This window comes from Indicator indicator, chromosome 1 (assembly GCF_027791375.1).
Source record: "Indicator indicator isolate 239-I01 chromosome 1, UM_Iind_1.1, whole genome shotgun sequence".
In the NCBI taxonomy this organism is placed as follows: Eukaryota; Metazoa; Chordata; class Aves; order Piciformes; family Indicatoridae; genus Indicator; species Indicator indicator.
This window is the reverse complement of record NC_072010.1, coordinates 87,532,002-87,559,988: the sequence shown is the minus strand read 5'-3', so window position 1 is coordinate 87,559,988 and position 27,987 is coordinate 87,532,002. Positions and strand designations below refer to the sequence as shown.

At 41.3% G+C, this 27,987-nt stretch overlaps 1 protein-coding gene across 1 annotated transcript in view; it reads left to right on the top strand.

Annotated features, from left to right (window-relative positions):
• Positions 1-27,987, top strand: part of NME7 (NME/NM23 family member 7) — a 79,467-nt gene that overhangs the window by 19,486 nt on the left and 31,994 nt on the right. The window contains exons 6-9 of the mRNA XM_054386344.1: positions 315-522; positions 4,605-4,710; positions 24,987-25,051; positions 26,359-26,427. Of these exons, the coding sequence (XP_054242319.1) occupies positions 315-522; positions 4,605-4,710; positions 24,987-25,051; positions 26,359-26,427 (448 nt within the window). The remainder of the gene's footprint in view (positions 1-314; positions 523-4,604; positions 4,711-24,986; positions 25,052-26,358; positions 26,428-27,987) is intronic.

The window sequence follows — 27,987 nt, the reverse complement described above, 5'->3', positions numbered from 1 at the left end:
AGGCAAATGGTTAGCAGGGTCCCTTTCACTGGTGCCAATACTGATCTTTTTAAAAATTCTTTTGAAATCTAACATACTACACTGTAGCTTGAGTGAGTTTGTATTACCTGGCTCTTTTTCTATAACCATAATAAGAAGGGAATGTCTGCACATGACCTACTCCAACTTCTTCCTCAAAGCAGAGCCAACTTCAAAGGCAGATCATGTTGCTCAAAGCTTTGCCAAGCTGAGTTCTGAGCACCTTCACTGGATCATACGTTGCTGTTGGTTTTAGTTTGTACTGTGGATCACCATGTGCTGTTTCCATTTTACAGTGAGCTGCTTCAGTTTATAACAAGCGGTCCCATTGTTGCTATGGAAATCTTAGGAGATGATGCAGTTTGTAAGTGGAAAACATTACTGGGGCCAGCAAACTCTGCAGTGGCTCAGGCTGATGCACCAGACAGCATCAGAGTCAACTTTGGACATAATGGCCTAAGAAATGCAGCTCATGGCCCAGATACTGTTGCTTCAGCTGCTCAAGTAAGTTTTTGAATGTTTTATTTTTTGCTTTATCTGGTAACTGATGGGTCAGGTATTCCTCATTTTCCTCCACTTGAGCTCAGAACCAGTTTAGATTCTTCGTGGATCCTTTTTATCATGGGAAAATAAATTGTCTGAAAACAGAAATCTTGTTTGTGACAAAGGGATACCTTGGGCACTTTGATCAGGAGAGCATGCCTGGTCGTTTCTAATGTCTTCTGTGCAGCACAAACATTGAGTTAATTACATAGTTTGCATAACCTACTTTGAGCCTCCTAATGTTGGTCATAAAAAAAAAGGGATTAAATAATTAAATCCTTTTGTGCCCTCCTGCGTTTCTCTTATCTTCTCTTCTCCACAGTCCTCACTAGTCCTCTGCCTGCAGCCTACTTCTCTCTGCTGTCATTGTTCAGAATAACTAATTATGAAAACAGGCCACTTTGTAGTGTGTTGTGTTTTGAGAGCTAATACAGTGGACTTGGCTTTGAGGAGTTTGGTTCCCTTTTGCTGTGTTTGCAGTGTATTTTTTTCCTTAGTGCTAAGAAAAAGTCCTAGGACTGGGTGATAGATGCTACTAGCATTTCTGCAGAATTAAGATGACTATTTGTCTGTGTTGCTGTGGGGTAGGTATACTGATAACAATGGCAAGAATAAAGTTTACCTCATGATTGATTGGTATTGTGCTGGTGGATGAGGCACTAGACCTGAGCCAGCAATATGCGCTGGCAGCCCAAAAAGTCAAGCTGCCTGGGGCTGCATGAAGAGAGGTGTGGCCTGCAGGTTAAGGGAGGTGGTTCTGCCCCTCTACTCTGCTCTTGTGCGACTCCACCTGGAGTAGTGCATCCAGCTCTGGAGCCCCCAGCACAAGAAAGATATGGATCTGTTGCAGAGGGTCCAGAGCAGGATCACAAAGATGATCAGAGGGCTGGAGCACTGCTCCTACAAGGACAGGCTGAGCGAGTTGAGTCTGTTTAGCCCACAGAAAAGAAGGGTCCGGGGAGACCTTTTAGTGGCCTTCTAGTACCTAAAGAGGGCCTTCAGAAAAGCTGGAGAGGGACTTTTTATAAGGACCTGTGGTATACCAGGGCAGGGTACATTTAGATGAGACACTAGGAAGAATTTCTTTACTATGAGGGTGGTGAGACACTGGAATGCATTGCCCAGAGAAGTTGTGGGTGCTTCATCCCTGGAAGTGTTTCGACTGAGGCTGGATGAGGCTTCGAAGAATCTGGCCTGGTGGGAGGTGTCCCTGCCCATGGCAGAGAGGTTGGAACTAGATAATCTTTAAGATCCCTTCAAACCATAGCCATTCTGTCATTCTATGATCTTAGCTTTAGACCAGCAAGGGAGAGATACCAGTTGTTGCTTCCTTGGTCCTAGTCTGTTCTTATTGAAACTGGTATAGCTGCAATAGCACATCTGGGGACAGACCTGCCCTGGGAAAACCCAGTCAGTTGCCAAGTACCATATACTAGAAAATATACGTAGAGGTTATATCCTGGTAGCAAGGGCAGAGTTGTTCACCTGCTTCTTCTGACAGGCTGTTAGGCTGTGTGGCACAGCAAGGTAACTAACAAGCGTGCTGGTTTTCTGCTGGCCAAGCATTCATCTTGCTTGTCTGCACCATGCTTGGGCAGATGGATCCTCTCTGTGTGCCACTGATTTTGACAAGAAATCCTATGCCGGACCTGAAGTATTTTTGCTGCTGGCAGGCTTGATGAAGATGGTAAAGTCAGAAGAGTTTGGATGAAATTGATTTCTTCCAGTGAAACAGAATTACAGTCATAAAAATGTCTCTGTAGTTCTGGTTAAATAGCTGTCTTCATGCATAAGGATGAAGTTTCTCTTTGTTCCTGTGTACTACTATGACAACTGTGCCAGCTTTTGAACTGAGAGTGTCAGAAAGAACATCTATTAGCATAAGATTTTGATTAGAAGCTTAAATGTGACTTGGCTGATGTTTGTTGTTCTTTTTGCATTTCATTGAATGACGTTTCAAGGCCTCATTGATGTGAGGCATTTTACAATATTGGGATTATTTTGTTACCCTCATAGTAAAGAACTTCTTCCTAATGTCCAATATAAATCTACCCTTTTCTAGTTTGAAACCACTGCCCCTTGTCCTATTACCACAGGCCGTTGTCAAAAAATTCCTCCCCAGTGTTCCTGTAGGTCCCCTTCAGGTACTGGAAGGCTGCTATAAAGTCTCTCTGGGGGATTCTCCTCTCTTATTATTTAACGCAAATTATTTATTTTTGTTAAATTAACTTTGTAGTCACTGCTAATACCAATATTCACTAAATCAATCCAAATTGTGAATTTAATAACCCCTATGCCTATTTTAATTTAATAGGCCCAGTATTATATGGCTGTATAGTTGTTGCCATCGTAGCTATTTAGATGCACCTTGTAGAAGCTTTGCTAAAAAGAAATCTAAGATACAGGGACCTAAACAAACTCTCCTGAAGGAACACTGAAGTTTCAATGACATTTGATGAATGTATGGTAAAGTGAACAGTTAGAGTGGAAGATTACATTGCTCTTCTGTAGGCTAAATGGCAAGAGAAAGTATGCCTCTAGTACACTTGAGGCTAGTGTTTCTCTACATGCCAATTTTTGGAATTTTTTTAGATCAGGAATAAAGGGGAAGGAAAATAATTTTCTTTTAAGGCTTCACTTGGCTATAGCTTGGCATTTCATTATTCCAGTCTTTCAGCATTATTTGGTTACTTTTTTTTTTTCCACATGTAATGGATAAAACAAACTGTTAATGATTGTAAATATTTTACTGACTGCTTCTTTTAGAATAGCCATTAGTTAACAGATTGGGACAAGGACTTTGGAGCATGTAGCGTTTTATCAGTAGAAGGATGTAAGATTTTGTCTCAGATATGTCCATTAAAAACGTGGATTATTTGCTAGGAGAAAAACAAACATTTTACTTTCTGTTGAAAGATTGAATTGTATCATTGTTGAAATATGGATTACAGGAATTGTCAGAGTGTCATGAACTAAAGCATGGGAGATAACTAAGTCTATTCCATCTGAACTGAGCCAGTAATATGATGAGACAGTTCCAGGAAATGGCCTTTAGCACTACTACTGTTACACAGGAAAAAAATACATGGATTTGTTAGTATTTCCAGAACGTTATTATTTCCCTTAAATAGAAATTTATCATTTTATCAAGTCTCTAAAAATCAGTGTGATTTTGACTAGTAGGTCTGAAATGGAATCTGTGTTTTGAGCATTTGACTAATGTTAACTAGCAGGTTGTGTAATATCCATGAATAAATGTTATGGAAAAAGTATGAAGTTGGCAGTGAACAGTGAAACAGAAACCTGGCTGTGAAACGCACCTTAGTGTGGTCTAAGACCCAAACTATATGATACCTGAATAGTGATGGAGGAAAGAAAGGAAGTGATTGGAGGCAAGGAGGATCTTTTGATTCATCTCAGAAATGAGAGCAATTGAGTTAGTCAACTTCAATTCAGTAAGATAAAAGCAAGTAGAAATTGGGTCAAAAAGGCATGAGGAGTGAGTCAACAATTTTAGACAAAGCTTAGTTGTTTAAGACAAAGGGTGAAAAAAAGTTTAAAAAATTGAGAGATCAGTTTTGTGTATGGAAAGAAGATATGCTGAGAGATGTATGGTATTTGTATCTTTTCTCATACAGTAAAAAAGATGATGTTAAAAGAAGGAAGGTAAAATACATGTTTATGGGAGTGGTCTTGGGAAAGATACTGAGGAAAGAGAGAGGATTCCAAAAACTGGTAACATTTCTACCACATGACTGTGGCAGCAGCATTTTGAAAGCTCTGAATAGAAATGGATTGCGTTGCAGAAGTCAAAAGAAAGACATTGCAAAAATATTCAAATAATGTTTTTATGACTGTAGCAATGATGCCAGAGAGAGAAAGATAGATTGGAGAGAATATTACAAGGGAAAAATATTTGTAGCACAAAAATCTATAATTAAAATTTATCTTCTGTAACTATGGATACTTGAGATTAATTCTGATAAAAGCTGATGCATGCAGATAGATGAATTTAAAACCTTCTCAATTACAATTGTTTCCAGGAGCTGGAATTGTTCTTTCCCTCCAGTGGAGGTTGTGGGCCAGTCAACAGCGCAAAATTCACAAACTGTACTTGTTGCATCATTAAGCCTCATGCAGTTAATGAAGGTAAGCAATAGAGATAGTGGAGGTAATAGCAATATGTGCTTCATTGGCATTCATCCATGGCCATTCCTGTGCCTTTGCTTTTTGGAGAATGAGACTGCAAGAGCACAGGGTATTTCATAGCACATGCAAAAGTAAGCAGATATGTTGTCTTTTGTACACCTTTGCTATTTCTGCAGTTCAGTTCCATGAAGGGTGGATTCTGTGCTTTCCATGTGGATACTTGTTAATTTCAAAATAAGAAAGGGGGGGGATTAAAAAAAAAAAAGGTAAAAATATATGTGAGATTTGATGAGTCTTCCTGTGACAGCTTACCATGTCCTTCCTCCTGTCTCTCCACCACATTCATCTGCCAGAGGTTAGCATCCTCATGGCAGAGTACAAGCAGGGCACCTGGCCATATTGCTGAGCCTTCCACTCACACATTACGTTAAAACTACTCACAAAGGAAGATTTGTGCTGACGGGAGCCTTGTTCTGCTGAATACAGTGAGTATGAGAAGTGGAAAAGTGAGCTTTTGAAAAAGCTCACGCTATGAAAGTGAGCCAAAGACCTAAAGCATTTGTTGGATTCCATGAAGCTTTCTGTGCTGGAGAATACCCTGTGAGCTCACCACATGGGTATTGGAAATGTTGAATGCCCAACTGTTACCATGCAAAAATAATGTCACTTTTGCATACTGTACTCACACAGGAACACATGTAGGAGCAGTGAGTGCAATAAAATATTTTGACTCTGGCACTGCAACAGTATTTTTGGGTGCAGAATAAATATTGCCATGTGAGAGCACTGAGACTGTTCTTAGAGACAGAGCACACCGAACCATTTAAATTACTTCTCTGTGGATGGCTGAAATGGAAACAGCAGAAGTGGCTGCAGCAGTTTCCAGGCCTTTCACACCTCAAGTGGGATGTCTGGAGAGCTTGCTGAAAAAAAAAATGGCTTTCACAAGAAAGAGTCTCACGCTTACTGCTGATAGGAGGCCTGCTATCTCTTTGAGGCCTTGCATGGCATCGCCTACTGATAAGTCCGCCATGCACCAAAGAGAGAAATATGAGCAGCAGCTGGGGCTGTGGTCTTACCTAGCTGAGGGATGAACTCATCTGTGGCAGGATTGTTAGCATCCTAAATTTGATTGTGAAAATAGCATAGTGGATGGCTCAGGCTGTGTTTTCTCATACTTAAAATACAATTTCTATTACATATGGAAGCTCAGATGCTTAGTGAGCTCAGGTTGCCCCTTCCTACTTGTAATCTTAATTTCTGTAGATATCATAGTGCCCTGTCTTTTTTCTTGAACTTCTCAGAATTTTTCCAAGTTGCCAAAGGACAAATTCTGGCCCTGTTTGCCCTTTCCTCTGGGAATGTGTCTGGAGGAAGTTATGGCTGTGAGAGAGAGAGAAAAAGGTCTGGTTACAGATAAACAGAAATCTAAGTGCACAACCAGCTTTGCAGTGTGGGTGCTGGAAAGCAGGACTAAAGCTAAGCTTATAATCAATTTATAGTCCTTTTTCTCACACCATATAGGCCTTTAAAGAGAGACCACAGCAGCCAAACAGCAATTAAAATATGAAAGACAAATTATACTTTGAGCAATCTCTCTCCACAGAGCTTTGATTACTCTCCTCAATAGAACAAAGACATAAAACCAGAATTTTCTAAGTCAGCAAAGCATTTTATCCATTTTAAATTAATATCAAGAATGATGGAACTCGGGGGCTGACTAGGATTTTACCTTAGTAAGATCTGTTGTTTCTGCCTTTTTTTTTTCCAGTGTTACTTTGAATATTTCAAAAGCCACAGGTACTACATCTCTTAAAGAGATGATGAGACTGAGAGGGCCTTGTAAAAATTTCCAGAAATCTGGCTTCTGATGAGGAGCTGGGCTTAGGGAAAGGAGGATTCACTGTGGCAGTGTGGTGGTCTCCCTTTTAGGCTGAGAGCACTGGTGTGACTTCATATTACAGATGGACTGGTTGCAGTCATTGCTTTGAGGCAAGATGAATCTTTCTTCACATGGGTTGCAGGAACTCCTAAGAATCAGCACAATGTGGCAGGAGTATGGCAGTGGGGAGGATTTGGCTTTCTCTCCTGTTCTTTTCTGTATTTCTTAGTCTTTCTTCAGCCTATTTTTGTGAATAACAGCAAAAATACCACTTGAAGAGCATCTCTTTCATTATGCTTGGTCTTATAAAGCACTTTGCCTCATCACAATTGGAGGAACCATATACAGAATAGTAGAGCTGTGTGCTGGCTTTGCAATAGTTTTTGCAAGTCTTAACTCTGAAATTACTCTCCTAGGATTAAACTGCCTGTTTTAAAGTTGAAGGAATGTAGCCTTTGCCTCCTATAGATTTTAAAGCTTTAAAATTCTGAGCATGTGCTGTGACAGTAGCAGGCTGTCTTTGTGGAAATGCCACTGTTCTTCCTTCCCTGTGTGGACTTCCCTGTTTTGGAGTCTGGGAATAGCATACTGAAAAGGTTTGGAAGGACCAAACAAGCTACTCAGGAGAATTCCCAGCTGTCTGTCTGAAACAGGCAGGCAAGAAGGGAGAAGCCTGGTTTCAGGAATTAAGAGAGCAGAGACATGGCAGTGGAGAAGGTTGGCCCCGTGGATTGTGCATCTGTAAGCAGGAAGTTTGAGAAGGGAAGGGCTGACCTATTTTGACTCAGCAACCTGAGACAGAACAGGGGGGCCCTACCCATCTCATCTCCCTTTTAATGGCCGTTAGCAACTGTGTCCAGTGATACCCAAGACATTCTGGTTATACCAGAAACATCTGTAGTATCTCAGTTGAAGTAGATGCTATAGCAACTAGCGAGCTGTGCTTGCAGCAAAATTGCATGAAGCAGAGTGCGTGGTCTTAGCAAGCAACTTGCTTACCTCCAGCAGCAGTGCTTCTAGCAGTGCCTGTCCATCCTGCTGTTTCTGGAGGGGAGAATGTAAGCAGAAACACAGCAGCTGGAGAGGGAAGGAAATCCTGCGTGGCCATCAGTGTGAAAAGGTGATTGGGCAGGAGCATGGAGAGAAATTTATGTGGGTCAAAGCAGTAGAGACTCATATGCATTGCAGATTTGATATGTACTCCTCAAATTTTCAATATTGACTGTCTAAAAATAAACCTTTTTACCATTTCCTATGCACTCCTGGGGGTTTGATCTTGATTATCTAATTACCATTGATATAATCTGATCATTACACATTTAAAATTATGTGACATTTCATTTACATACTTGAGCTTGTATGGAGCTTTAGTCTTTTTTTTCTGCACAAATGTTTGACTGAATTCATTATCTGAATTTTGCTTTCTAGTCTTTTTTCCCAGTGTTTCTTTTTTTTTCAGTTTCATATCTGATCCTTAGATGGAAAAATCTTCACTTTTTCCATGCTGGAAGATGGTTTGCTTTAACCACAGCTGTAAGCCAGGTGACTTTTCAGCAAGTTTACCTTGATGTTGAAAGGCTGAATCTGGTTTCTAGTTTATGCTGGTAAATTCTTGGGCAGAGTCATAGAATTGCAGAATGCATCGAGTTGGAAGGGACCCTTGAAGGTCATCTTGTCCAAACTCCCTGCAGTCAGCAGAGATATCTCCAGCTACATCAGGATGCTCAGGACCCTATCAAGTTTAACCTTAAACATCTCCAGGGATGGGACCTCCACCATCTCTCTGGGCAACCTGTTCCAGTATTTCACTATTCTCATGAAAAACTTTCTCCTGATGTACAACCTAAATCTACCCTGCCCTGGTTTCAGACCAGTGCCCCTCATCCTATTGCTACATATCCTTGTAAATAATCCCTCCCCAGCATTCCTCTAGGTTCCCTTTAGGTACTGGAATGCTGCTATAATGTCTCTTCAGAGCCTTTTCTTGTCCAGGCATAACAACCACAATTCTCTCAGCATGTCTTCATAGGAGAGGTACTCCAGCCCTCTGATCATCTTAGTGGCCCTTCTCTGGACCCACTCCAGCAGGCCCTTTCTTAGTAACTGACTTTGATTACCGGAGAGGGTTTACGGGATTCCTGTCCAGTGACAAAGCAGTGGAAAATCACTGTTGGTTTTATCTCTGGCCTTGCTGACCCTCTCCTCAGAGGCATACAGAAACATCTGTTGCTAGGCAGCTGCAGCAGCACAGCCTGGCCACCTGCAACGGGACCTGGTGCAGCACTCACGCGCACGATAAGTCCAGTAAGTAGTAGTACTGGAAGTGTCTGTCAGGCTGCAGAGTAACCCTGGGGTCTGATAAAGGGTGTCAGGGGAGTTATGTGGAGTTTAACTTCAGCTGTCAAGGGTGCTGGTAATGCTGGAGGGGTGGTGTCATTTGCCGACTAGGAATGTGTATCACGGGTACCCCTTAAAGGGGTAAGGCAAGAGCTATGTTGTCAGCCTGGTGTCAGCATAACATCTTCTGTGTAGGATGAGAGACGGGAAAACATCTGGGAGACAATGTAGCTCAGTGCTCCAGACTAGACAGCTTCAGCTTGTTCTCTAGCTGTTCTTCCCAGTGGAGATGAAGGAGTTCCCTGGCTGTCTGGAAACTGGCAGTGGTGAGGTGATTATGTTTTGAACTCTGAAGCAGATTTACAGGAGCAGTCAAATTCCTCTTTATTGGGAGCTGAAAACAAAAGCACCCTGATGCTACTCCATGCAGGCATGTTCTGATCAGGGGTGTGTCAGGGATACATGATGTGGTTTGTCCCCTGTAGAATCTGCCATGATTTTCAGTGTCTTTTAGCCTCCTTTGCCTCTCCTGAGACCAGTTTTCAGTCAAGGAGGGTGGTGGTGACTAGTCAGCACAGTGTGTTGATTAGGATTGTAGGGCTTAATTGATTAATAATTGGAGAGTTTAAGTATGAATCTGTGTTCTGCAACCCGCTTGGAGCTTCTGAGAGTTCAGATGCTAGGTCACAGTTGCAATTGTTTAGACATTCTCTTTTTGTAATTCCCCTCCTGTTATTAGAACTGGAGGTATTAGCCATGGTGCTTGGAAGCCAAAATTGTAAATGCATCAAAATGGATGAACTCCAGTTTAATGCCCTGAGGACAGTTATGACTCAACTGTTTTGTCAGCAGAAATAGCACTCTGTAGATCACTGGTTGGGATTAACTTTAATGTATTTCTGTGTAACAGTTTTGTCATGTTGGCTGTAGGAACTAGATTTGGTCTTTTGTGACTGGCTTAAAGTTTCTTTCATGTGGCTTTTACTTAATTGCTTTGAAAAAGATCAGAGAAAAATTATGAAAGTAGTGATGATCAGACTGAGGTCAGAAGTTTGTAATATTTCATATTTTGTACTTTGGTTACAGCACAGAACTTAAGAGGTGAAATTTTGCCTTCCTTTTCTGCACTCCCAAGCTGCAAAATGCATTCTCCCAAAGTCAGAGTTTTGTCAAAACCAAATTTGGGGCTAGAACTGTGTCATGAACTTGAAAAACAAAACTGGTAGTCAGGAATTAATGTGATCTGATGCAAGCTGAAATGCCTGCCTACATGTAAGGAAGCCTCTATGGTCTTGAGGGTTCCCAGATGTAAGACTGGCTACCCAGATCGGTTTGTTCTAGTATGTGTTAAGCTTGAGATTTGTTCTAACAATGCTGGTAAGTTAAACCTTTGTCCTTCTTTTGTAATAATAATAGTAGTAATAATAATAAAGTTACAATGCTGTCTTCCGCATTATTTTTCAAGTAAAATCACAGAATCATAGAATACTTTGGGTTGGAAGGGACCTCCAAAGGTCATCTAGTCCAACCCCCCTGCAGTCAGCAGAGATATCCTTCACTAGATCACATTGCACAGAGCCTTGTCGAGCCTGACTTTGAATATCTCCAGGGATGGGGCCTTGACTAACTCTGAGGGCAATCTGTTCCAGTGTTCCACCACCCTCATGGTAAAGAACTTGTTCCCAACATCCAATCTAAATGTACTCTTCTCTTAAAGAGTGCTCTTCTCTTAACTTAATACCTGCTTTAGACATTCATAGACCTTTATATTGATCAACAAAATACATGACAGGCAACCATAAGAATCATTATTTCCTTATTTATGTGAAGACTGAGAAAAAAAATTGAGGGAATATTTCCTTACTTCAGAGGCAAACCTAACTTTACCAAAAAGAATACCAAGAACAGTAGTTCAGTCTCAAGCAGGTATATAAACAGGGTGAATTTATGTTGGATCTCAAATGAAGTTACTTTATGAGAGAATGGGGTGAGAAGGATTGAAATCCAGCGTATTAGTAGATTATATGCCTGAGTGCAAACAGCTGAAGAGCAGTTTCTGACATGCTTTTGTTTCTTGTTCAGAGCAACATACTTGTTGCTCTCTGAAGGAGAGACAGTACCACTGTGACACTGTCCAATTGATCTCCATAGTGTGCTAAGTATAGTTGTGTGTGTAGTCAGGAGAGGAAATAAACTGGAAAAGAAAAAGAGGATGGGATAGAATCATAGAATAATAGAATCAACCAGGTTGGAAGAGACCTTCAAGATTATCCAGTCCAACTGATCCCCCAGCCTTAAGCAATCAACTGGACCATGGCACTAAGTGCCTCATCCAGTCTTCTCTTGAATGTCTCCAGTGATGGTGACTCCACCACGTCCCTGGGCAGCCCATTCCAATGGGCAATCACCCCCTCTGTGAAGAGCTTCCTCCTAATATCCAGCCTATACCTCCCCTGGCACAACTTGAGACTGTGATAGAAGAGGTACAGATCTGTCATCATTCTTGGGACAAGGTATCTGGATTGTTTTTTATCATGATGATTTCACAGAATCACGGAATGGTAGGGGTTTGGAAGGGACCTCTGGAAATCATCGAGTCCAACCCAACTGCCAAGGTAGGTTCACCTAGAGAAGGTCACACAAGAACAGATTCAGGCAGGTTTTGAACGTCTCCAGAGGTGGAGACTCCACCACCTTTCTGGGCACCCTGTTCCAGTGCTCCGTCATCTTTAAATTAAAAAAGTTCCTCCTCCTGTTTGGATGGAACTTATGTTCAAGTTTGTGCCTGTTACCCCTTCACCTATCAGTGATCACCACTGTCCTCCTGACACCCACTCTTTAAGTATTTGTAAGCATTTATGAGATCCCCCACCTCAATATTCTCTTTTCCAGACCCAATTCTCTCAATTTTTCCTCATAAGAGAGGTGTTCCAGACCCCTAATAATTTTTGTGGCTCTTTTCTGTACCCTCTCCAGCAAGTCCCTGTCCCTCTTGAACCTTCTTGCATTCATTAGATAAGATTTTTTTTTTTAAATTAAGCTTTTTTTTTTTACACCCTGGGTTTTTAGCTGTAAGTTTGAGTAAGCCATTATTCTGATTTTCAGGAAACTGAAATAAATTCTCTTGCAAGTAATCTGAAAGTATATCTTCTCTTTGTGATAAGTAGTCATAATTGAAAGGTGAAATGCAGATGCTGAGGACTTCACTTTGTCATAGGCAGAACTTTGCATCTTGTCTACAAGGTTGAGTACAAAGGGGCATAGCCTTGGTACACTCAACAGAAGTCTGAAAGGAACTGTTTTAAAATAGATTCTGGAAGTTGAAAAAAATGGGTGACAAATTGTGGAATGAACACAAAGGAGTATAGTAGATCATTTGAGATGTGACCTCTGGATATTACCACATGCAATATGACAATCTAATGCTGCAGTCATGTGAAAGCTACCTGGCAAAGAACTACACTTTCATATGCAGCTGATTTTTTTGCAGATGGATTTACCCATGGAGAAGATACATTTACGCAAAATTAAATGTGCCTTCTTTCTTGTTTCTGCTGCTGGAAAGCAGCTCTATGGAGAAAGACCTTGGATCCTTGTGGCCAGTAAGTTCTCCATGGGACAGCAATGTGCCATTGTGGTCAAGAGGGACAATGGTACCCTGGAGTGCATCAAGAAAAGTGTGTCCAGCAGGTCAAGAGAGGTTCTTCTCCCCCTCTACTCTGCCATGATAAGACCATACCTGGAATACTGGCTCCCCAGTCCAAGAGAGACAGAGACCTGCCAGAGAGAGTCCAGTGGAGAGCTATGAGGATGATTGCAGGATATCTGTCCTGTGAAAACAGACTGATAGAGCTAGTCTTGAGAAGAGAAGGACAAGAGGGGATCTTATAAATGCCTATAAATATCTGAGGGGGTGGGTGTCAAGATGAAAGTGCCACCTATCACAGTGGTGCCCAGTGATAGGACAAGAAACAGTGGGTATAAGCTGGAACACAGGAGGTTCCACCTCAGCATGAGAAGAAAATTCTTTACTGTAAGGGTGACAGAGCACTGGAACAGGCTGCCAGAGAGGTTGTGAGTCTCCTTCTGAGGAGACTTTCAAAACCTGCCTGAATGCTACCCCTGCTTTGGTAGGCGGGGGGGGGGGTGTTGAACTTGATCTCTAGAGGTCCCTTCCCACCCCTAACATTCTATGTGATTCATTTTCCTTGAATATACTACACAGAGGCTGTTCAAGTGCTTGATGGTGCTGGGGATTTGTTTTATTAAAATCAAACCAACCAGCTTTAGCACTTTATCACCACTGTCTTGAAAAAATGAAAGTAATTTAAAAAAATCCATGAGAACAGTAGTCCATCCACTCCCATCTGTGTTTTAAGTTCTTTGCTGTAGCTGTAGTGATGGATATTCCTTGCTTGGGACGTTTTTTGAAACCTATGTTGTTTCGTGATTATTTCACATAATCACAGAATCACAAAATGTCGGGGCTGGAAGGGACCTCAAGTGATCATCCAGTCCAACCCCCCTGCCAGAGCAGGATCACCTATACCAGGCCACACAGGAACTCACCCAGGCAGGTCTTGAATATCTCCAGAGAGGGAGACTTCACAAGCCCCCTGGGCAGCCTGTTCCAGTGTTCTGTCACCCTCACAGTGAAATAATTCTTCCTCCTGTTTCCATGGAACTTCCTATGCCTCGGCTTCCACCCCTTGCCCCTTGTACTGTCATTGGGCATTGCCAAGAAGAGCCTGGCTCCATCCTCTTGGCACTCACCCTTTACGTATTTATAAACATGAAGGAGGTCACTCCTCAGGCTCCTCTTCTCCAAGCTGAAGAGCCTCAGCGCCCTCAGGCTCTCCTCGTAAGGAAGATGTTCCGTTTGTGTGCTGGACTCTCTCAAGCAGTTCCCTGTCCTTCTTGAACTGAGGGACCTAGAACTGGACACAATATTCCAGATGTGGCCTCACCAGGGCAGAGTAGAGAGGGAGGAGAACTTCTCTTGACCTACTGACCACACCTCTTGTATTACAACCCAGGATACCATTGGTCTTCTTGGCCACAAGAGCACATTTCTGGCTCATGGTCAACCTTCCATCCACCAGGATCCCCAGGTCCTTTTCCCCTTCACTGCTCTCCAGCAGGTCAGTCCCCAACCTATACTGATCTATGGGGTTGTTCTTTCCTAGGTGCAAGACTCTCCCCTTGCCCTTGTTGAACTTCATTAAATTTCTCCCTGGCCAACTCTCTCCAGCCTGTCCAAGTCCCACTGAATGGCAGCACAACCCTCTGGTGTGTCAGCAACTCCACACAGTTTGGTGTCATCAGCAAACTTGCTGACAATGCTCTCTGTGCCCTCATCCAGGTCATTGATGAATATATTGAACAGCACTGGTCCCAGTACTGACCCCTGAGGGACTCTGCTAGTTACAGGCCTCCAACTAGACTCTGTCCCATTGGCCACAACACTCTGACTTCTTCCCTTCAACCAGTTCTCAATCCACCTCAGTACCAAATCATCCAGACCACACTGCCTCAGCTTAGCCACAAGGATGCTGCGGGAGACAGTGTCAAATGCTTTACTGAAATTAAGGTAAACCACATCCACTGCTCTGCCATCATCTATCCATCTGGTTATGTCCTCATAAAAGGCTATCAGGTTGGTCAGACGTGACTTCCCCTTGGTAAAACCATGTTGAGTGCTCCTAATGACCTTCTTGTCCTTGATATGTGTAAGGACAGGGCATATGAAAAGCGTATTTTACATTTACATAAAGTGAAGGGGGTGTGTGTGAACTGAATCTGGAAATCCTTTCGATAATTCAAGACTGGAAGGAAGAAGAAGAGGTTTACTGTAGAGTAAAAAGCAGATCAAATGGCATAGCCAATCGTTACTGAAGCTAATAGGTAACCTCCTGCTACTGGGACAGTGTTGGGTAGACTTACATTAGTGGTATTCCTGTGGTTGAAAATTATCTCTGTGCATGGATGATGGTGTTAACATAAAAAAAAGACTTTAGGAATAATTAGTGACATGAGTGATAGTGCAAGGGGGAATGGATTGAAGCTTGAGGTGGGGAGATTTAGATTGAATGTTAGGATGAAATATAGTGAGATTGGCGAGACACTGGAACAGGCTGCCCATGGAGGTTATGGATGCTCCCTCCCTGGAGGTGTTCAAGGCCAGGCTGGATGAGGCCTTGAGCAACCTGATCTGGAAGGTGCTCCTGCCCATGATGAGGGGGTTGGAACTAGATGATCTTTAAGGTCCCTTGCAGCCCAAACCACTCTATGAATCTCTATGCATAAATGTTTTATTACTGGATTTTGGGATTTTCATTCTTTAAAGGTTAGTGTTCTGGGGAATTCCAGGCTAATTAAACTTCTTTCATACCCCAAGGAAGCTGATGAATTAAGACTTCATAATTTCATTTAAACCACTTAGAGATGATATGATGATCATTTATCAGCATGTCTTTTTGTAAAGAAAATATGTTTTGCAGATGTCTGAATTCTCCAAATACACTTTCCATAAAGGAAGGTAAAACAGAGCCAGATAGTCTGATTCACTTGAATATCAGTTAATCACTTGAATATAACCAAAGTCCCTTGCTGTTAGGAAACCAACATTTTCCTTTAATGAAGTGATTCATATGTTTAGATCAGTGCCCCAAAGGCATCTATGTAGCTTTAAATGTTTTCCTCAACATTGAGCTGGACATAAAGGCATCAAATTAAAAGTGCTTTACAAGACATATCTTGTCAGCTGTCCTTGGCGCAGTTCTTGTCAATATTGCCATTAATGACTTGGATATGGAAGGACAGAGCATGCTTGTAGTGTTTGAACGTGGTACCAAGTGCCTACTAGAGTTGTGGATGATGTGATTAGAATTCCGAACATTCCTGATGAACTACAGAAATGATACAATGTGAAGAAGATGAAACTGAATATAAGCAACTCTATAGCAGCACCAGGGAGGAAGGAAAATAAATGTGCAAATATAAAATAGAGAAGAACTAGCAAGGTATCAGTGAAAAGTCTGTAGAGAGATGGCTGGCATCGTGATTTATCATAAGCACCTGATATGTGTTCCTATATATCATAAGCACAATCAGTGTTCACAGTGTTGGACACTCTGTTTAGGGTTTTTTTCAGTATTTAGTTTTGCCTGGTGCAAACCAAAAAAGAATAAGAGATTTACCCAGTGAAAACTTGATGAAAACTTGGAAGAGTTTCAGTGATGTAACCTGAGATGAAGGAGACTGACATATACAGCTTTCTGTGCCTAAATTTGGAAAATATGTTTATATTTACTGATTTAGGTGGAAGTGAATTTAGTCATTAAGTAAGTATATATATATTGTGTTCAGTTTTGGGCTCCTCACTGCAAGAAAGACATTGAGGTGCTGGGGTGTGTCCAGAGAAGGGCAACAGATACGGTAAAGGGTCTAGAGAACAAGTCTTATGAAGAGTGGAAGAGAGCCAGTAGCATCCTGGGGTGTATTAGAAGGGGTGTGGCTTGTAGGTTGAGAGAGGTTCTCCTCCTGCTCTGCCCTGCCCTGAATCTGGAATTTTTTTGCCAGGTTCTGGGCCCCGTAGTTCAAGAAGGACCTCAGGGAACTGCTTGAAAGAGTCCAGTGCAGAGCCGCAAAAATGATTAAGGGAGTGGAACGTCTTCCTTATGAGGAAAGGCTGAGGCAGCTGGGTCCCTAGCTTGGAGAAGGGGAGTCTGAGTGGTGGTGTAATTAATGTTTATAAATATGTGAAGGATGAGTGTCAGGAGGATGGAGCCAGGCTCTTCTAAGTGGTGTCCAATGTTAGGACAAGGGCAATGAATACAAGCTGGAGTATAGGAGGTTACACCTGAACACAAAGAAAAACTTTTTCACTGTGAGGGTGACAGAGCCTTGGAACAGGCTGCCCTGAGAGGTTGCAACCTACTCTAGGTGATCCTGGTCTAGCTGGGTTGTTGGACTAGATGATCTTTTGTGGTCCCTTCCAACCCCTAACGGCCTGTGGTTCTGTGAACTGGGGTTGTTTAGCCTGAAGAAGAGGAGACTGAAGGGAGACCTCATTGCTCTCTACAACTACCTGAAAGGATGTTGTAGAGAGGTGGGGATTAGTCTCTTCTCCCTAGTATCGGGTGACAGAATGAAAGGAAATGGCCTGAAATTGTGCCAGGGAAGGTTTAGGTTGGATATTAAGAAAAATTTCTTTCCTGGAAGAGTGGTCAGGCATTGGAACAGGCTGCCCAGGGAGATGGTGGAGTCACCATCCATGAAGGTGTTCAAGAAACATGTGGATATGGCATTTACAGGACGTGGTTTAATGGCCATTGTGGTCTTGGGTTGACGGTTGGACTCATTTAAGTGTTTTTTTCCAACTGAAACAATTCTTTGATTCTGTGATTCTGTATCCAAAGTATGTCACCAGCCTGATATCCAAGCATGCAATGAAACCTTTATAACCAGAAGTTTTTGAGGACGTTTTAGAGAAAAAAAAAAAAAAAGCAGCCATGCATAATTTAACTTCACTGTACATTGAAGCAAAAGATAAATATCTTGAAGTCTCCTCTCTTACTGCCCTTTTCAAATTAGAGTCTAAGGAGAAAGGCAAGGTATTGGGTATGAAAAGAGCCGAGACACATAATGCAGAAATATGTGATAGCCTTTTGCCAAGCTGAAAATAAATATCAGAGCTTACAGTATATTTGCTATTGATCTAGGGCAGTGAGTTGGCAAATCTTCCTTGGGAAATGGGATATAAAATTTGGAAAGCCTGGAACATTATAGGGGATCTCTTGAGGGTTTTAACATCCAAAGTGAAGTTAATTGACAGTGCAAGAGCAGGTTGAAATTATTGTTTATAATTATGGGCTAATGCATGCTACAAGACATAATTTTAACCATTTCCTCTCTGTAACTGTAGCCGTTCATGAAAATTCCCATGCATAGTGCTCAGCAGAGATAACCAGAAAAAAGAAATATTAGTAAGCACGCAGATGGTTTGAATTATAATGCTGAATGCCACAGTATAATCCAGCAGTACTAAAATGTTGAGTTTTCTTCATACTTAAGAATTAAAAGTAAAATAATTATAAAATTAAAAATCATTATATTAATTATTACAATTATTAAAATTAAACTCCTTATAAACATAGAAACATTCTACTGGCCATAGTCATTGACATATTCTTTAGAAGTGAATAAAAATCAGAGTGGATGTTGTAAGGGAGCACAAGATAATGAACAACCCAAAAGAAAGAAGTAAAAACCCAAATATTTCTCTTTAAGCTTTCTCAGCACAAGAAAAATGAAAGTCAGAAATCTGAGCCTTTCTGTTTTTTTGTAAACGTACACCTCTCAGTTTGAGTTATGCATAACTGTTGCAGGGGCATTGATCTTTGCTGCTTAATCTTTTTCTTCCTCTAATTCCCTTCTCCAATGGTACACACCACGCACCCAGATTAATGAATACTTTCTATAGCCTGGGAGCAATGTTTGACTCAAATTTCTGTATGGATTTTTGTATCTGAATTTTAAATGTGACTCTTCCCATCTGTTTCCATGCAAGAAGTCTCAGAACAAGTTTCTTTGGGTTTTTTTCCTACAGGTTTTCATCATTTTGTTTCTTAATGCCTTGTCTGGCATTCACACTTGTGGTCTTGCCTTGTTCATAAAGCTGTTCAAAACGTCACAGCTGGGATTAAGCCTTTAAATGTTCCACCCCCTTTGAATATTTCTATTGGTTCCCATTCTCACTCACATCAAGTGCTCAGCTACTTTGATTTTAAGGTCCCCAAAGATTTACTGTCTGAATGCATTTTTTCTTTTGTGCTAGCAAAATGAAATGCTGACTTCTATTGTAAAAATGACTGGTGATACCTTTTGCCTTTACCCTTTTAGTATTTTCAAATGAGTGTTGTTTGTAAAGATTTTCACCAGTGATACAATACTGATCAAGTTCTCCATAAATATCTGTACAGCTGTCCTTCAAAGTTCTTAAGCTTCTTTAGTGCAGTGCCTAGAGAGAAATGAGCAATGAATGGAAAATCTTGGATTCCATTACTATGAATGGTATTCTCTTATTTCCTCACATGTTCCGCTCTATCTTCTGACTGCATCCAATTTATCTTTATTCCGCTCTCATGGTTAGGTTGGGTGGCTTTTGAGCTCCCCTTCTAGCTGTTGGACCAGTGTGTGTGTCTCATGAGGCTCCCTGTCCCTCTGTGATTCACATCCTTGTGCTCCAAAATGCAAATACAAAAATTATTGGATATCCTTTTTCAGAGCTGGTGCTGCACTGCCAGTCCAAAAAGCCAACTGCACCCTAGGCTTCATCAAAAGATGTGTGGCCTGCAGGTCAAGGGAGGTGATTCTGCCCCTCTATTCTGCTCTCATGAGACCCCACCTGGAGTACTGTGCCCACCTCCAGAGCCCCCAGCACAAGAAGGACATGGATCTGTTGGAGAGGGTCCAGAGGTGGACCACAAAGGTGATCAGAGAGCTGGAGCACTATTCCTGTGAGGACTGGCTGAGGGAGTTCAGTCTGTTCAGCCTGGAGAAGAGAAAACTCCAGGGAGACCTTCCAGTACCTGAAGGGGGCTTACAGGAGTGCTGGAGAGGGACTATGTGTAAGTGCCTGTGGTGATAGGACAAGGGACGATGTTTTTAAACTAGAGCAGGGTAGATTTAGATGAGACCTTAGGAAGAAGTTCTTTACTGTGAGGCAGGTGAGACACTGGAACAGGTTTGCCCAGAGCAGTTGTGGACGCCTCATCCCTGGAAGCGTTTCAGACCAGGTTGGATGAGACTTTGAACAACCTAGTTAGTGGGAGGTGTCCCTGCCCATGGCAGGGCCATTGGAACTAGATGATCTTTAAGGTCCCTTCCAACTCAATCTATTTTATGATTCTATAATACAGTACACTGTGAGGCTGGGAGATTAATAGCTGCAGATTGCCACTGGCCAAGTTTTTGGGAAGTCTGGAAAGGGTGTATTTATGTGGCATAGCAAGAATGCCTAGAATTATGTTATAGGAAAAACTCCTAAGAAAGAGATAGATAAACCTTCTTCTTCAGGGGAGAGCCCTTTTTGAGAAAGGTATCTGTCAGATCCCTACTGCACAGTGTTTTGCAGTGTTGTCGTAAACAAAGATTAGTGAAAACTCCAACCGAAATATATTGCAGGAGAGCTTAGCTCCAAGTTGCAGTTTTTCCTTGTTTGGAATTAAAAAACTACTTTGTTTGCAGTCATGATTCTCTGGAGTTTTGGGACAGGAGCTTAAGAATTGCAAATTAGGAATTGGATAATTTCATTTTTTAAATGTGAAAAACAGACATGAAATGAATTTCCTAGTGCTACTTTGAACATCTGGTGCTGGTTACTCCTATACATTTGGATCATTGATCTAATCAGTCATAGCAATTTATGTATTCTTCTTTATTCCTGTAAAAAGAAGTGTTCCAGAGGGGTTATTTTTAATTATTGGAAGAGTATGACAGGTAGGCTGAGATGAAGAAGCTAGTTCTTGACTTGTTTTGAAGGCACTTGGCTGTCTTGCCTAATAAACCTTTAACAGTGCAATGCATAATTGGGAAAAGGCCAAGAACAAAGGAAGCTAGTCACAGGGCTGGTGATTCGTGGTGTGCTGGGACTGGCAGGTCCTTGTAAAGTTTAGCTGTTACAGCTCATTAATTGAAGTGCTGTTAAGTTAAAGTGACTTTAATGGACTGCTTTATTTCATTGCAATCCATAATTCTGCTAAAAGTTGTAACATTTTTCAGTCTGATGTCTTCCCTGCTACTTTCTGCTTCTTCATAGAATGGCCTAGGTTGAAAGGACCGCAGAGATCACCTACTCCAACCTCTATGCCATGGCCAGGGACACCTTTCAACTAGACTTGGTTGATCAAGGCCTTGAACACCTCCAGGGACAGGGCATCCGCAACCTCTCTGAGCAACCTATTTCAGTCTCACCACCCTCGTACTGAAGAACTTCCTAAGACCCAGTCTAAACCTACTCTTGCTCAGCTTAAAACCATTCCCACTTGTCCTGTTGCAAGACACCCTCATGCAAACTCCTCCAGCCTTCCTGTAGGTTCCTTTCAGGTGTTGGAAGGCACCTAGGAAGTCCCACCTGATGTCTTCTCCTCTCTAGGTTGAACAACCCAACTCCCTCAGCCTGTCTTCTTCGTAGTAGAGGTGCTCCAGCCCTTGGATCATCTTTGTGGCCCTCTGGACTTGCTCCAACAGTTCTATGTGCTTCTTATGATGGGGACACCAGAACCGGCCACGTTGTTTGAAGTGGAATCTCGCAAGAGCAGAGTGAAGGGGCAGAATCTCTCTTGACCTGCTGGCCACACTCCTCCTAATGCAGCCTGGGTATGATTTGAGTTCTGGTTTGCATGAGCTCACTGCCAGGTCATGTTGAGCTTCTTATCAATCAACAGCCCCAGATTTTCTTCAGGGCTACTCTCAACCCACTCTGCACCCATGAAGTACAGTTTTCAAATACCATGGGTTGTAAAGCAACTAATTGTAGAAGATCAATGTAACTGCTGAGGTCTTGGTGCCTCATCTTTGTGTCTAATTAAAATATGTGGGAAGATTAGCTGTCCTGTATAAGGTGCATAGTAACATAATGCTGCCTAGGAAACAAAGTGTGTGAATCCTCTCTCTCTCGCTCTCATATTTTTTAGGATTATAATAACTGGTGCCTAATCTGCAGCTTTGATTTGGGTTCTTACTGTAATCACATTTTAGACATGCACTGGCCCTGTTTGAAGGGTCCTTAAAAAGTTGTTCTTTTTTTTCACTACAGATGTGGATTTTAAACTTGAAAACAAATTGTTGAAAGCTGCTGAAATGCCACTCTAATTAGTTCTTTTCCTTAGCCTTATCTGCCCACAAAGGAGAGGACATGTCCCAGTTCAGTTGTGCAAGTGGCTGGAAGCCTGAAAACAGATCCCAGGTTGAACCGTGAGCCTCCACTCTTCTGTTGCTTGGGCATTGCCTCTGTGCTTTTGTTCCTATTTTGGTTCAGGTAGAATTAAAAAGGAAAATATCCCTAGGAGAAGTCATGTGTATTGCCTGAATGGGGACAAGGGAGGCCAAATCACTGGTTTTGTAGATCTGTACTGTCACTGGCAAATCACTTCTCCTGTGCCCCAATTCCCACATGTGGGATGTGGAGCTAACATCGTGCTTTGCAAACATAGATGAAATCATCTGCCTCTTCCTCAAGACACTTCGAATGTTTTTCTGACAGCACATATATATATTTTTACAACACTGACAGTGTTTAGTGAAGCCTTTTGGGTGTTGCATTTGTGAGCAATATGTCTGGAGAAACAAGGTGCTCTGTAGGGTGAACTCAGGAATACAGTGGAGAGGGAAATCTTGATAGGCTTATCACAGTTTATTAATAAATGAATCTTGTATTAAAGGCTCTTATGTGAAATAGATTCCTATTTTTGTGTTTATAATCAAAGGAGCCTGTTTCCTCTCTGCTCAGAAGAAAATTATTAAGGATTTGGTAGAGAAACATCCCAGAAAGCTGAATACTTGAGTTCCTCTTTGCTTCTCCAAAACATGGATTACATTTACAGCTTGCCTCCAGGGATGGCAACTCCCACCACCTCCCTGGGCAGCCTGTTCCAGTGCCTCACCTCTCTTTCAGGAAAGAAATCCTAATATTTAATCTAAGCCTGTCCTGGCACAACTTAGACCCATTTCCTCTAATTCTATAGGTAGATACCTTCAAGAAGAGGCCAACACCAGCCTCCTTTCAGGGGTTTGTAGAGAGCAATGAGGTCTCCCCTCAGCCTTCTGTTCTTCAGACTGAACAACCTCAGTTCCCTCATATGCTTCTTGTACAGCGTGCCCTCCAAACCCCTCACCAGCCTCACTGTTCTTCTGGAGATGTTCAAGAAGTGTGTAGATGTGGCTCTTCAGGATATAGTTTAGTGGTCATGGTAGCTGGGTTACAATTGGACTTGATGATCTTAAAGGTCTTTTCCAACCTTAATGATTCTTTGATTCTGTGATTCTCATAAAACTATCCAGGACAAAAGTTCTGTAAAAAGGAGATCTCGGTAGTACCCAAAACCTGACAGCTGGTGATTATTTTAATTACTTTCTTGCCAGCTGTGAAGGCCTGTGCAAGTGGCCCATTCTTGACTGATAAAGTGTCATGCAAGCAGCTTTCTCATACCAATGTAGCCTTGTCCCTCAAAATGGCAGTTGCCATTTGTCTGCCACTGCCTTTTCTTCCCTTTGTGTTGGTTTCTTGTGAAGCAGTAGTTGTTGACTTGAGTAATGACTCTGAAAATGGAGCATGAGGAAATACTCATGCTCTGTCACATATTATTTATTCAGTTAGTTCCTGAATGATGCTCAGGTGATCACTCATCTCTTTATAAACTGGATTTTTGTCTCTGAAGTCAAGACTGTAGGCTGGCTGTCTCACTATAATTTGTACGTGGAAGCATCTGAGCTGCCCAGCTTTTCCAGCAATGTCGACAAGAAACTAGAGATGTGGTTGTTCTCTCTGATGTAGTCCTGTGTTTCCTGGGCATTTCCTGGGCTCCTTCATTTTACTGCATCTTTTATTTTTTCCACCTTGGAAAAAAGAGGGGGAAATACATTTGCCTGGTTTACAGAAGTGAAAGGAAAGGAAACTTTTAACCGTGCTAGTGAGCCGTGGTGTAACAATATAATAGAGTGTCAGGAACTGCCTCTGCCTCTGCTTGCTTCTGTGTTCTGTAAGCTTGAGGAGCTGAAAACCAAAACTTAGATTTTCCCTTTAGTAGTTTGACATTTTTTCTTTGAAGATGTATGCACTGTTTTATGTGTGGAAGGTTTTCTACATAAATCTTAATGTGAAAATATGGTGGAGGATTCTTCAGGGTCAGCTTTTTTCATTTTTCTTTGTAAATACAGTTTTTGAAAGCCTACCAACTATCAGTGTCATTTACTCAGCTCTTCCACTGACCTTTTAATGTGGTAGGAAGTTCCCCAGTCTTATACCACAGGTATTAGCAGGCTTTATACAGTTTAGTTCTTGAGCGTGCTAGAACCTAGACACCTATTTTCATCTACAACATTTATGAAGTGCTAAAAAATCCTGTGATTTAAAGACTAATAAGAGGATGAAATGACCAGGAGTCAAATTATGCAGTTGTGTTTCATTACAAGATACTATCTGTAATTAATTCTTTCTGTATAAATATCTACAGATGTGTGGGTTTCCACAAATCTTACTAGAGGACAGGCATTTATGTTCTGTAAAAGTGGTGATTCTATAAAATTCACTCACATAGACTGTGCTTAGCTAGTCACAGTCTTTCAAATGGCTTGATCTTGTAAGCACAGGTGAATCTAAAATACACATTCAGTGGAAAAAAATCAGTGGTTCTGAGCCTAGTGAGTTTTATTATTTCAATGTCATTCAGTCTTTGAAGATGCATTTTTTGGAGAGAATAAAGCAAGAAGTATAATCAGCAATAACATATTTGTGAGTTACAAGCTTAGAAGCAGTAGGTTATTTTGCACTACAGAAGACATGAACTTTTGTGTTGGTTTATTTTGAATATTTATTATTATCCTGCATTGTTTCTACCTTGAAGTAGGACCCCTGCTCTGGTGAACACTGTATAAAACCCAGCAAAATAGGCAGTCTGAAATGCCCTGCAATTCAGTGCAACATGAATTGATTATTGTTTAGCCATCAGTATTGCCTGTGAAACTTAATAAAAAATATAAAACTCAGTCTTGAAGCAACTGAGTGTCTTGCAGCAAAGGCTTCACTAATTGCCTTTTTTTGGTAGAGCTTCTTTTCAACAGCTGCATGGAATTTAGTTGTTTGAAATCATCAGCACATCCCTTTAGAAAGAACATAGAGTATGTGAACTCAGTTCTGCTTTCTGTTTTTTTTCTCACAGCATTACTCAAACACTGGAGTTTCTGGTTGGAAATAAGTGGTGTGTTGGCCTAAATATCTTCCAGTTGTAAATTCTGCTTTTTAAAATTGAGTACTGCCTTTTGTGTGTTTCTTCAGGGCTAGCTGGCAAGATTATAAAAGCTATCATCAATGAAGGATTTCAGATCTCAGCTTTGCAGATGGTAGGTTTCCTCTTGTGTATGTCGTTCTGACGAACAGAAGCTGGAGAAATGCTGTGAGCTTTACAGCCATGCATAGGTGTTTCCAGCAATACAAACCCCTTGTGCAGACTGTGTAGCAATGTTTTGGGGTCAGCATTTTCCTTGTGATATTTGCAGTTTACTATTTGATTGAGCAGCTGATGTATTTCTTGTTGCTAAGTGACCTTGAGACCCCTTTCCTTTCTCTGTTTCCATTTCCCTGTAGTTAGAAGGGAAATAATGATATCTGTTTCTTCTGAAGCAAATTGAGGTGTCTTTACAAAATACTTAAGATGAGCAAAATGATTGTTAAACTTTCCTCAATTTTGTAAAATATCTACTTAGTACGCATTCAGAGGAAGGTTTTTAAAGATACTTAAAAGGATTTTGACACCCTGAATCACCCTCAGCAATTAAAGGAATTTGGCACAGAAATTGTTCCCAAAGGTGGTCCTGTAAATCCTGCCTTTTGATTTTTGTGAAAGTTTTAAGACCTAAAGGCTTGCTGTGAGTTAAAGCCCCACCAGAAATCTTGCATGTCGTAGTGGCATCATTGTCTACTTACCATTTAAGGTTCAAGAAGATACTGTGTGCTATGTGTGGGCCCAAAGAGTGGTGGGAAATGGAGTTCAATCCAGCTGGTCACTAGAGGTGTTCCTCAGGGCTCAGTGCTGGGGCCAGTTGTCTTTAATATCTTTATCAATGATCTGGATGAGGGGATTGAGGGCATCCGCTATAAAGTCAGAGAGGACACTAAGGTGGGAGGGAGTGTTGGTCTGCTGAAGGATAGGGAGGCTCTACAGAAGGACTTGGACAGGTGGGATCGATGGGCCAAGGCCAATGGGATGAGGTTCAACAAGGACAAGTGGCCTCAAATTGTACCAGGGGGGGTTTAGGTTGGCTATTAGAAGAAATTTCTTCATTCAAAGAGTTCTCAAACACTGAAACAGGTTCCCCAGGGAGGTGGTGCAATTCCCATGCCTGGAGGTATTTAAAATACGCAGAGATGTGATACTGAGGGACGTGGTTTAGCACCAGCTTGGTAGAGGTAGATAATGGTTGGACTTGATCTTCAAGGTCTTTTCCAGCCTAAATGGTTTTATGATTCTGTGTTGCCTGTGGCATCGTTGGTTAAGTTGCTGAAAAATTATATACTACAGCTGCAAAACAATTCCTTTTACCTAGTGAAAAATCTTTAGAAGAGCATTCTGAATGTGTGCTGGTTAAGAAGGACTGTGTTTCTATGTTGTCATTTAAGGCAGATTGACTAACGTTTTTTCTTTTCGTAGTTCAACATGGAGCGTACAAATGTGGAAGAATTTTATGAGATTTACAAAGGCGTCGTCCCTGAATATGTGGTAAGCAGAAGTTTGAGGATAATTTGTTTAAAAATAAAACATGATTAAACAAGGAAGCAATTACTTTTTTTTTTTTAGGGGGGGAGGGAGGGCGGGAGTAGGGGTGGATCGTGAGAGGATTTCTTTTAGGAATCTGGTATTGACCAGTTCTAACTTGCTCTCAGATAAACTAACTCACCTTGAAAATTGTGTTATCTGTGTGGTAAGAGAGCAGAGTCTTTTGTGAAAATTGTTCAGCCAAGGAATTTGTAAAGTACATTAGAGTGGAAAAAACAACCCTCAGATAAGTTATTTTATTGTAGTAGAGCTATGAGAATGTGTCACATCTGTATCTTAGTTTGATTTGATATTGCAGTGGTGTTTTGGACCAGAATATATGTATTTATTACTTTGCATACAATGGGGCTGCTGTATCTGAATGCTTTCCTAATGATTCTGGAATATTCTTAAGTTTTTTGATCTGACTTTAGTGGATCTTCAGAAAATTTAAGAAGTTTAAGATACACTGTAAATCCCAGTGAATGCCCAAGACTCTCTTTATTATTATGCCTTGTTTTACTTCCACATAAAACTTCCTAACTGCAGACAGAAGAACAGGAATACAAGAAGAAGAACTTGCATTTCTTTATCACCTTCTGTCAGAGGATTTTGTTTTATTTTACAGTTATGGGCTTAGCGTCTCTACCGTGCTATGTACTATGCAAATCATCCCTGATATTTAAATGGTTGTATTATTTTAATTAGCAAAGTGGATTCTGAGCTGACCCAAAATAATCTTAATTTTCTCTCCATTTTCTTTTTTTTTTTTTAATTACCCTTTTATGAGTGTTTAGTCTAACTTACTTCAACAGAGATTGTAGATTTGTCTTTAAATAGGTTAGGAGTACTGTTATTTCACTCTCAGATTGGGGAATAAAGTTTCCTCTGTTAACACTGTTTTTGACAGGGACCAAAGGAAGTTTGGACAGCCAGAGCTGTAGATATGTGGCAGAATTCTAATATGGTAATATTTATCCAGTATTTCAGGGCCTGAAAAATCCTGTGGTACTGCAACAGTCTCTGCTTTGAGCCAAATTGGAAGCTCTCTGCCATCTTCTGCAACTCTTCTCTACAGTCTATGACCCCTTAATAAATTGCAAATTTTAGTTACATAATTTAATTGGAGAGTTTCTCAGCAAGTGACATTTAAACAGGATAAGTCAATAAAGATGTATTTCAGATGGGATTTGAAGAAAAGTGAGAATCCAGGGCTCTGTCCTGTAAGCCATATGTGCTGGATGTGCTTAGCTGAAATGAGATGAGTATCTCCATGCACTCAGAGATATCTGCAAAACAGGAGAATGTGGGAAAGTCAGTCGTGATGGTACAGAGATCCAGAGAAGGCACATGTGAGAACAGCAATAGATTTTGTCAGTGCAGGCCAAATGGGAAGAAGTATATTGCAAAATAGGATATTGGAGAAAGAATATGACCTCTTATATCTGTGACTCACAACCGTCTGTTTTCATCTGAATTTTATTTATGGTTCAAAAATAACTCAGCACAGAAGATACTTGGCAT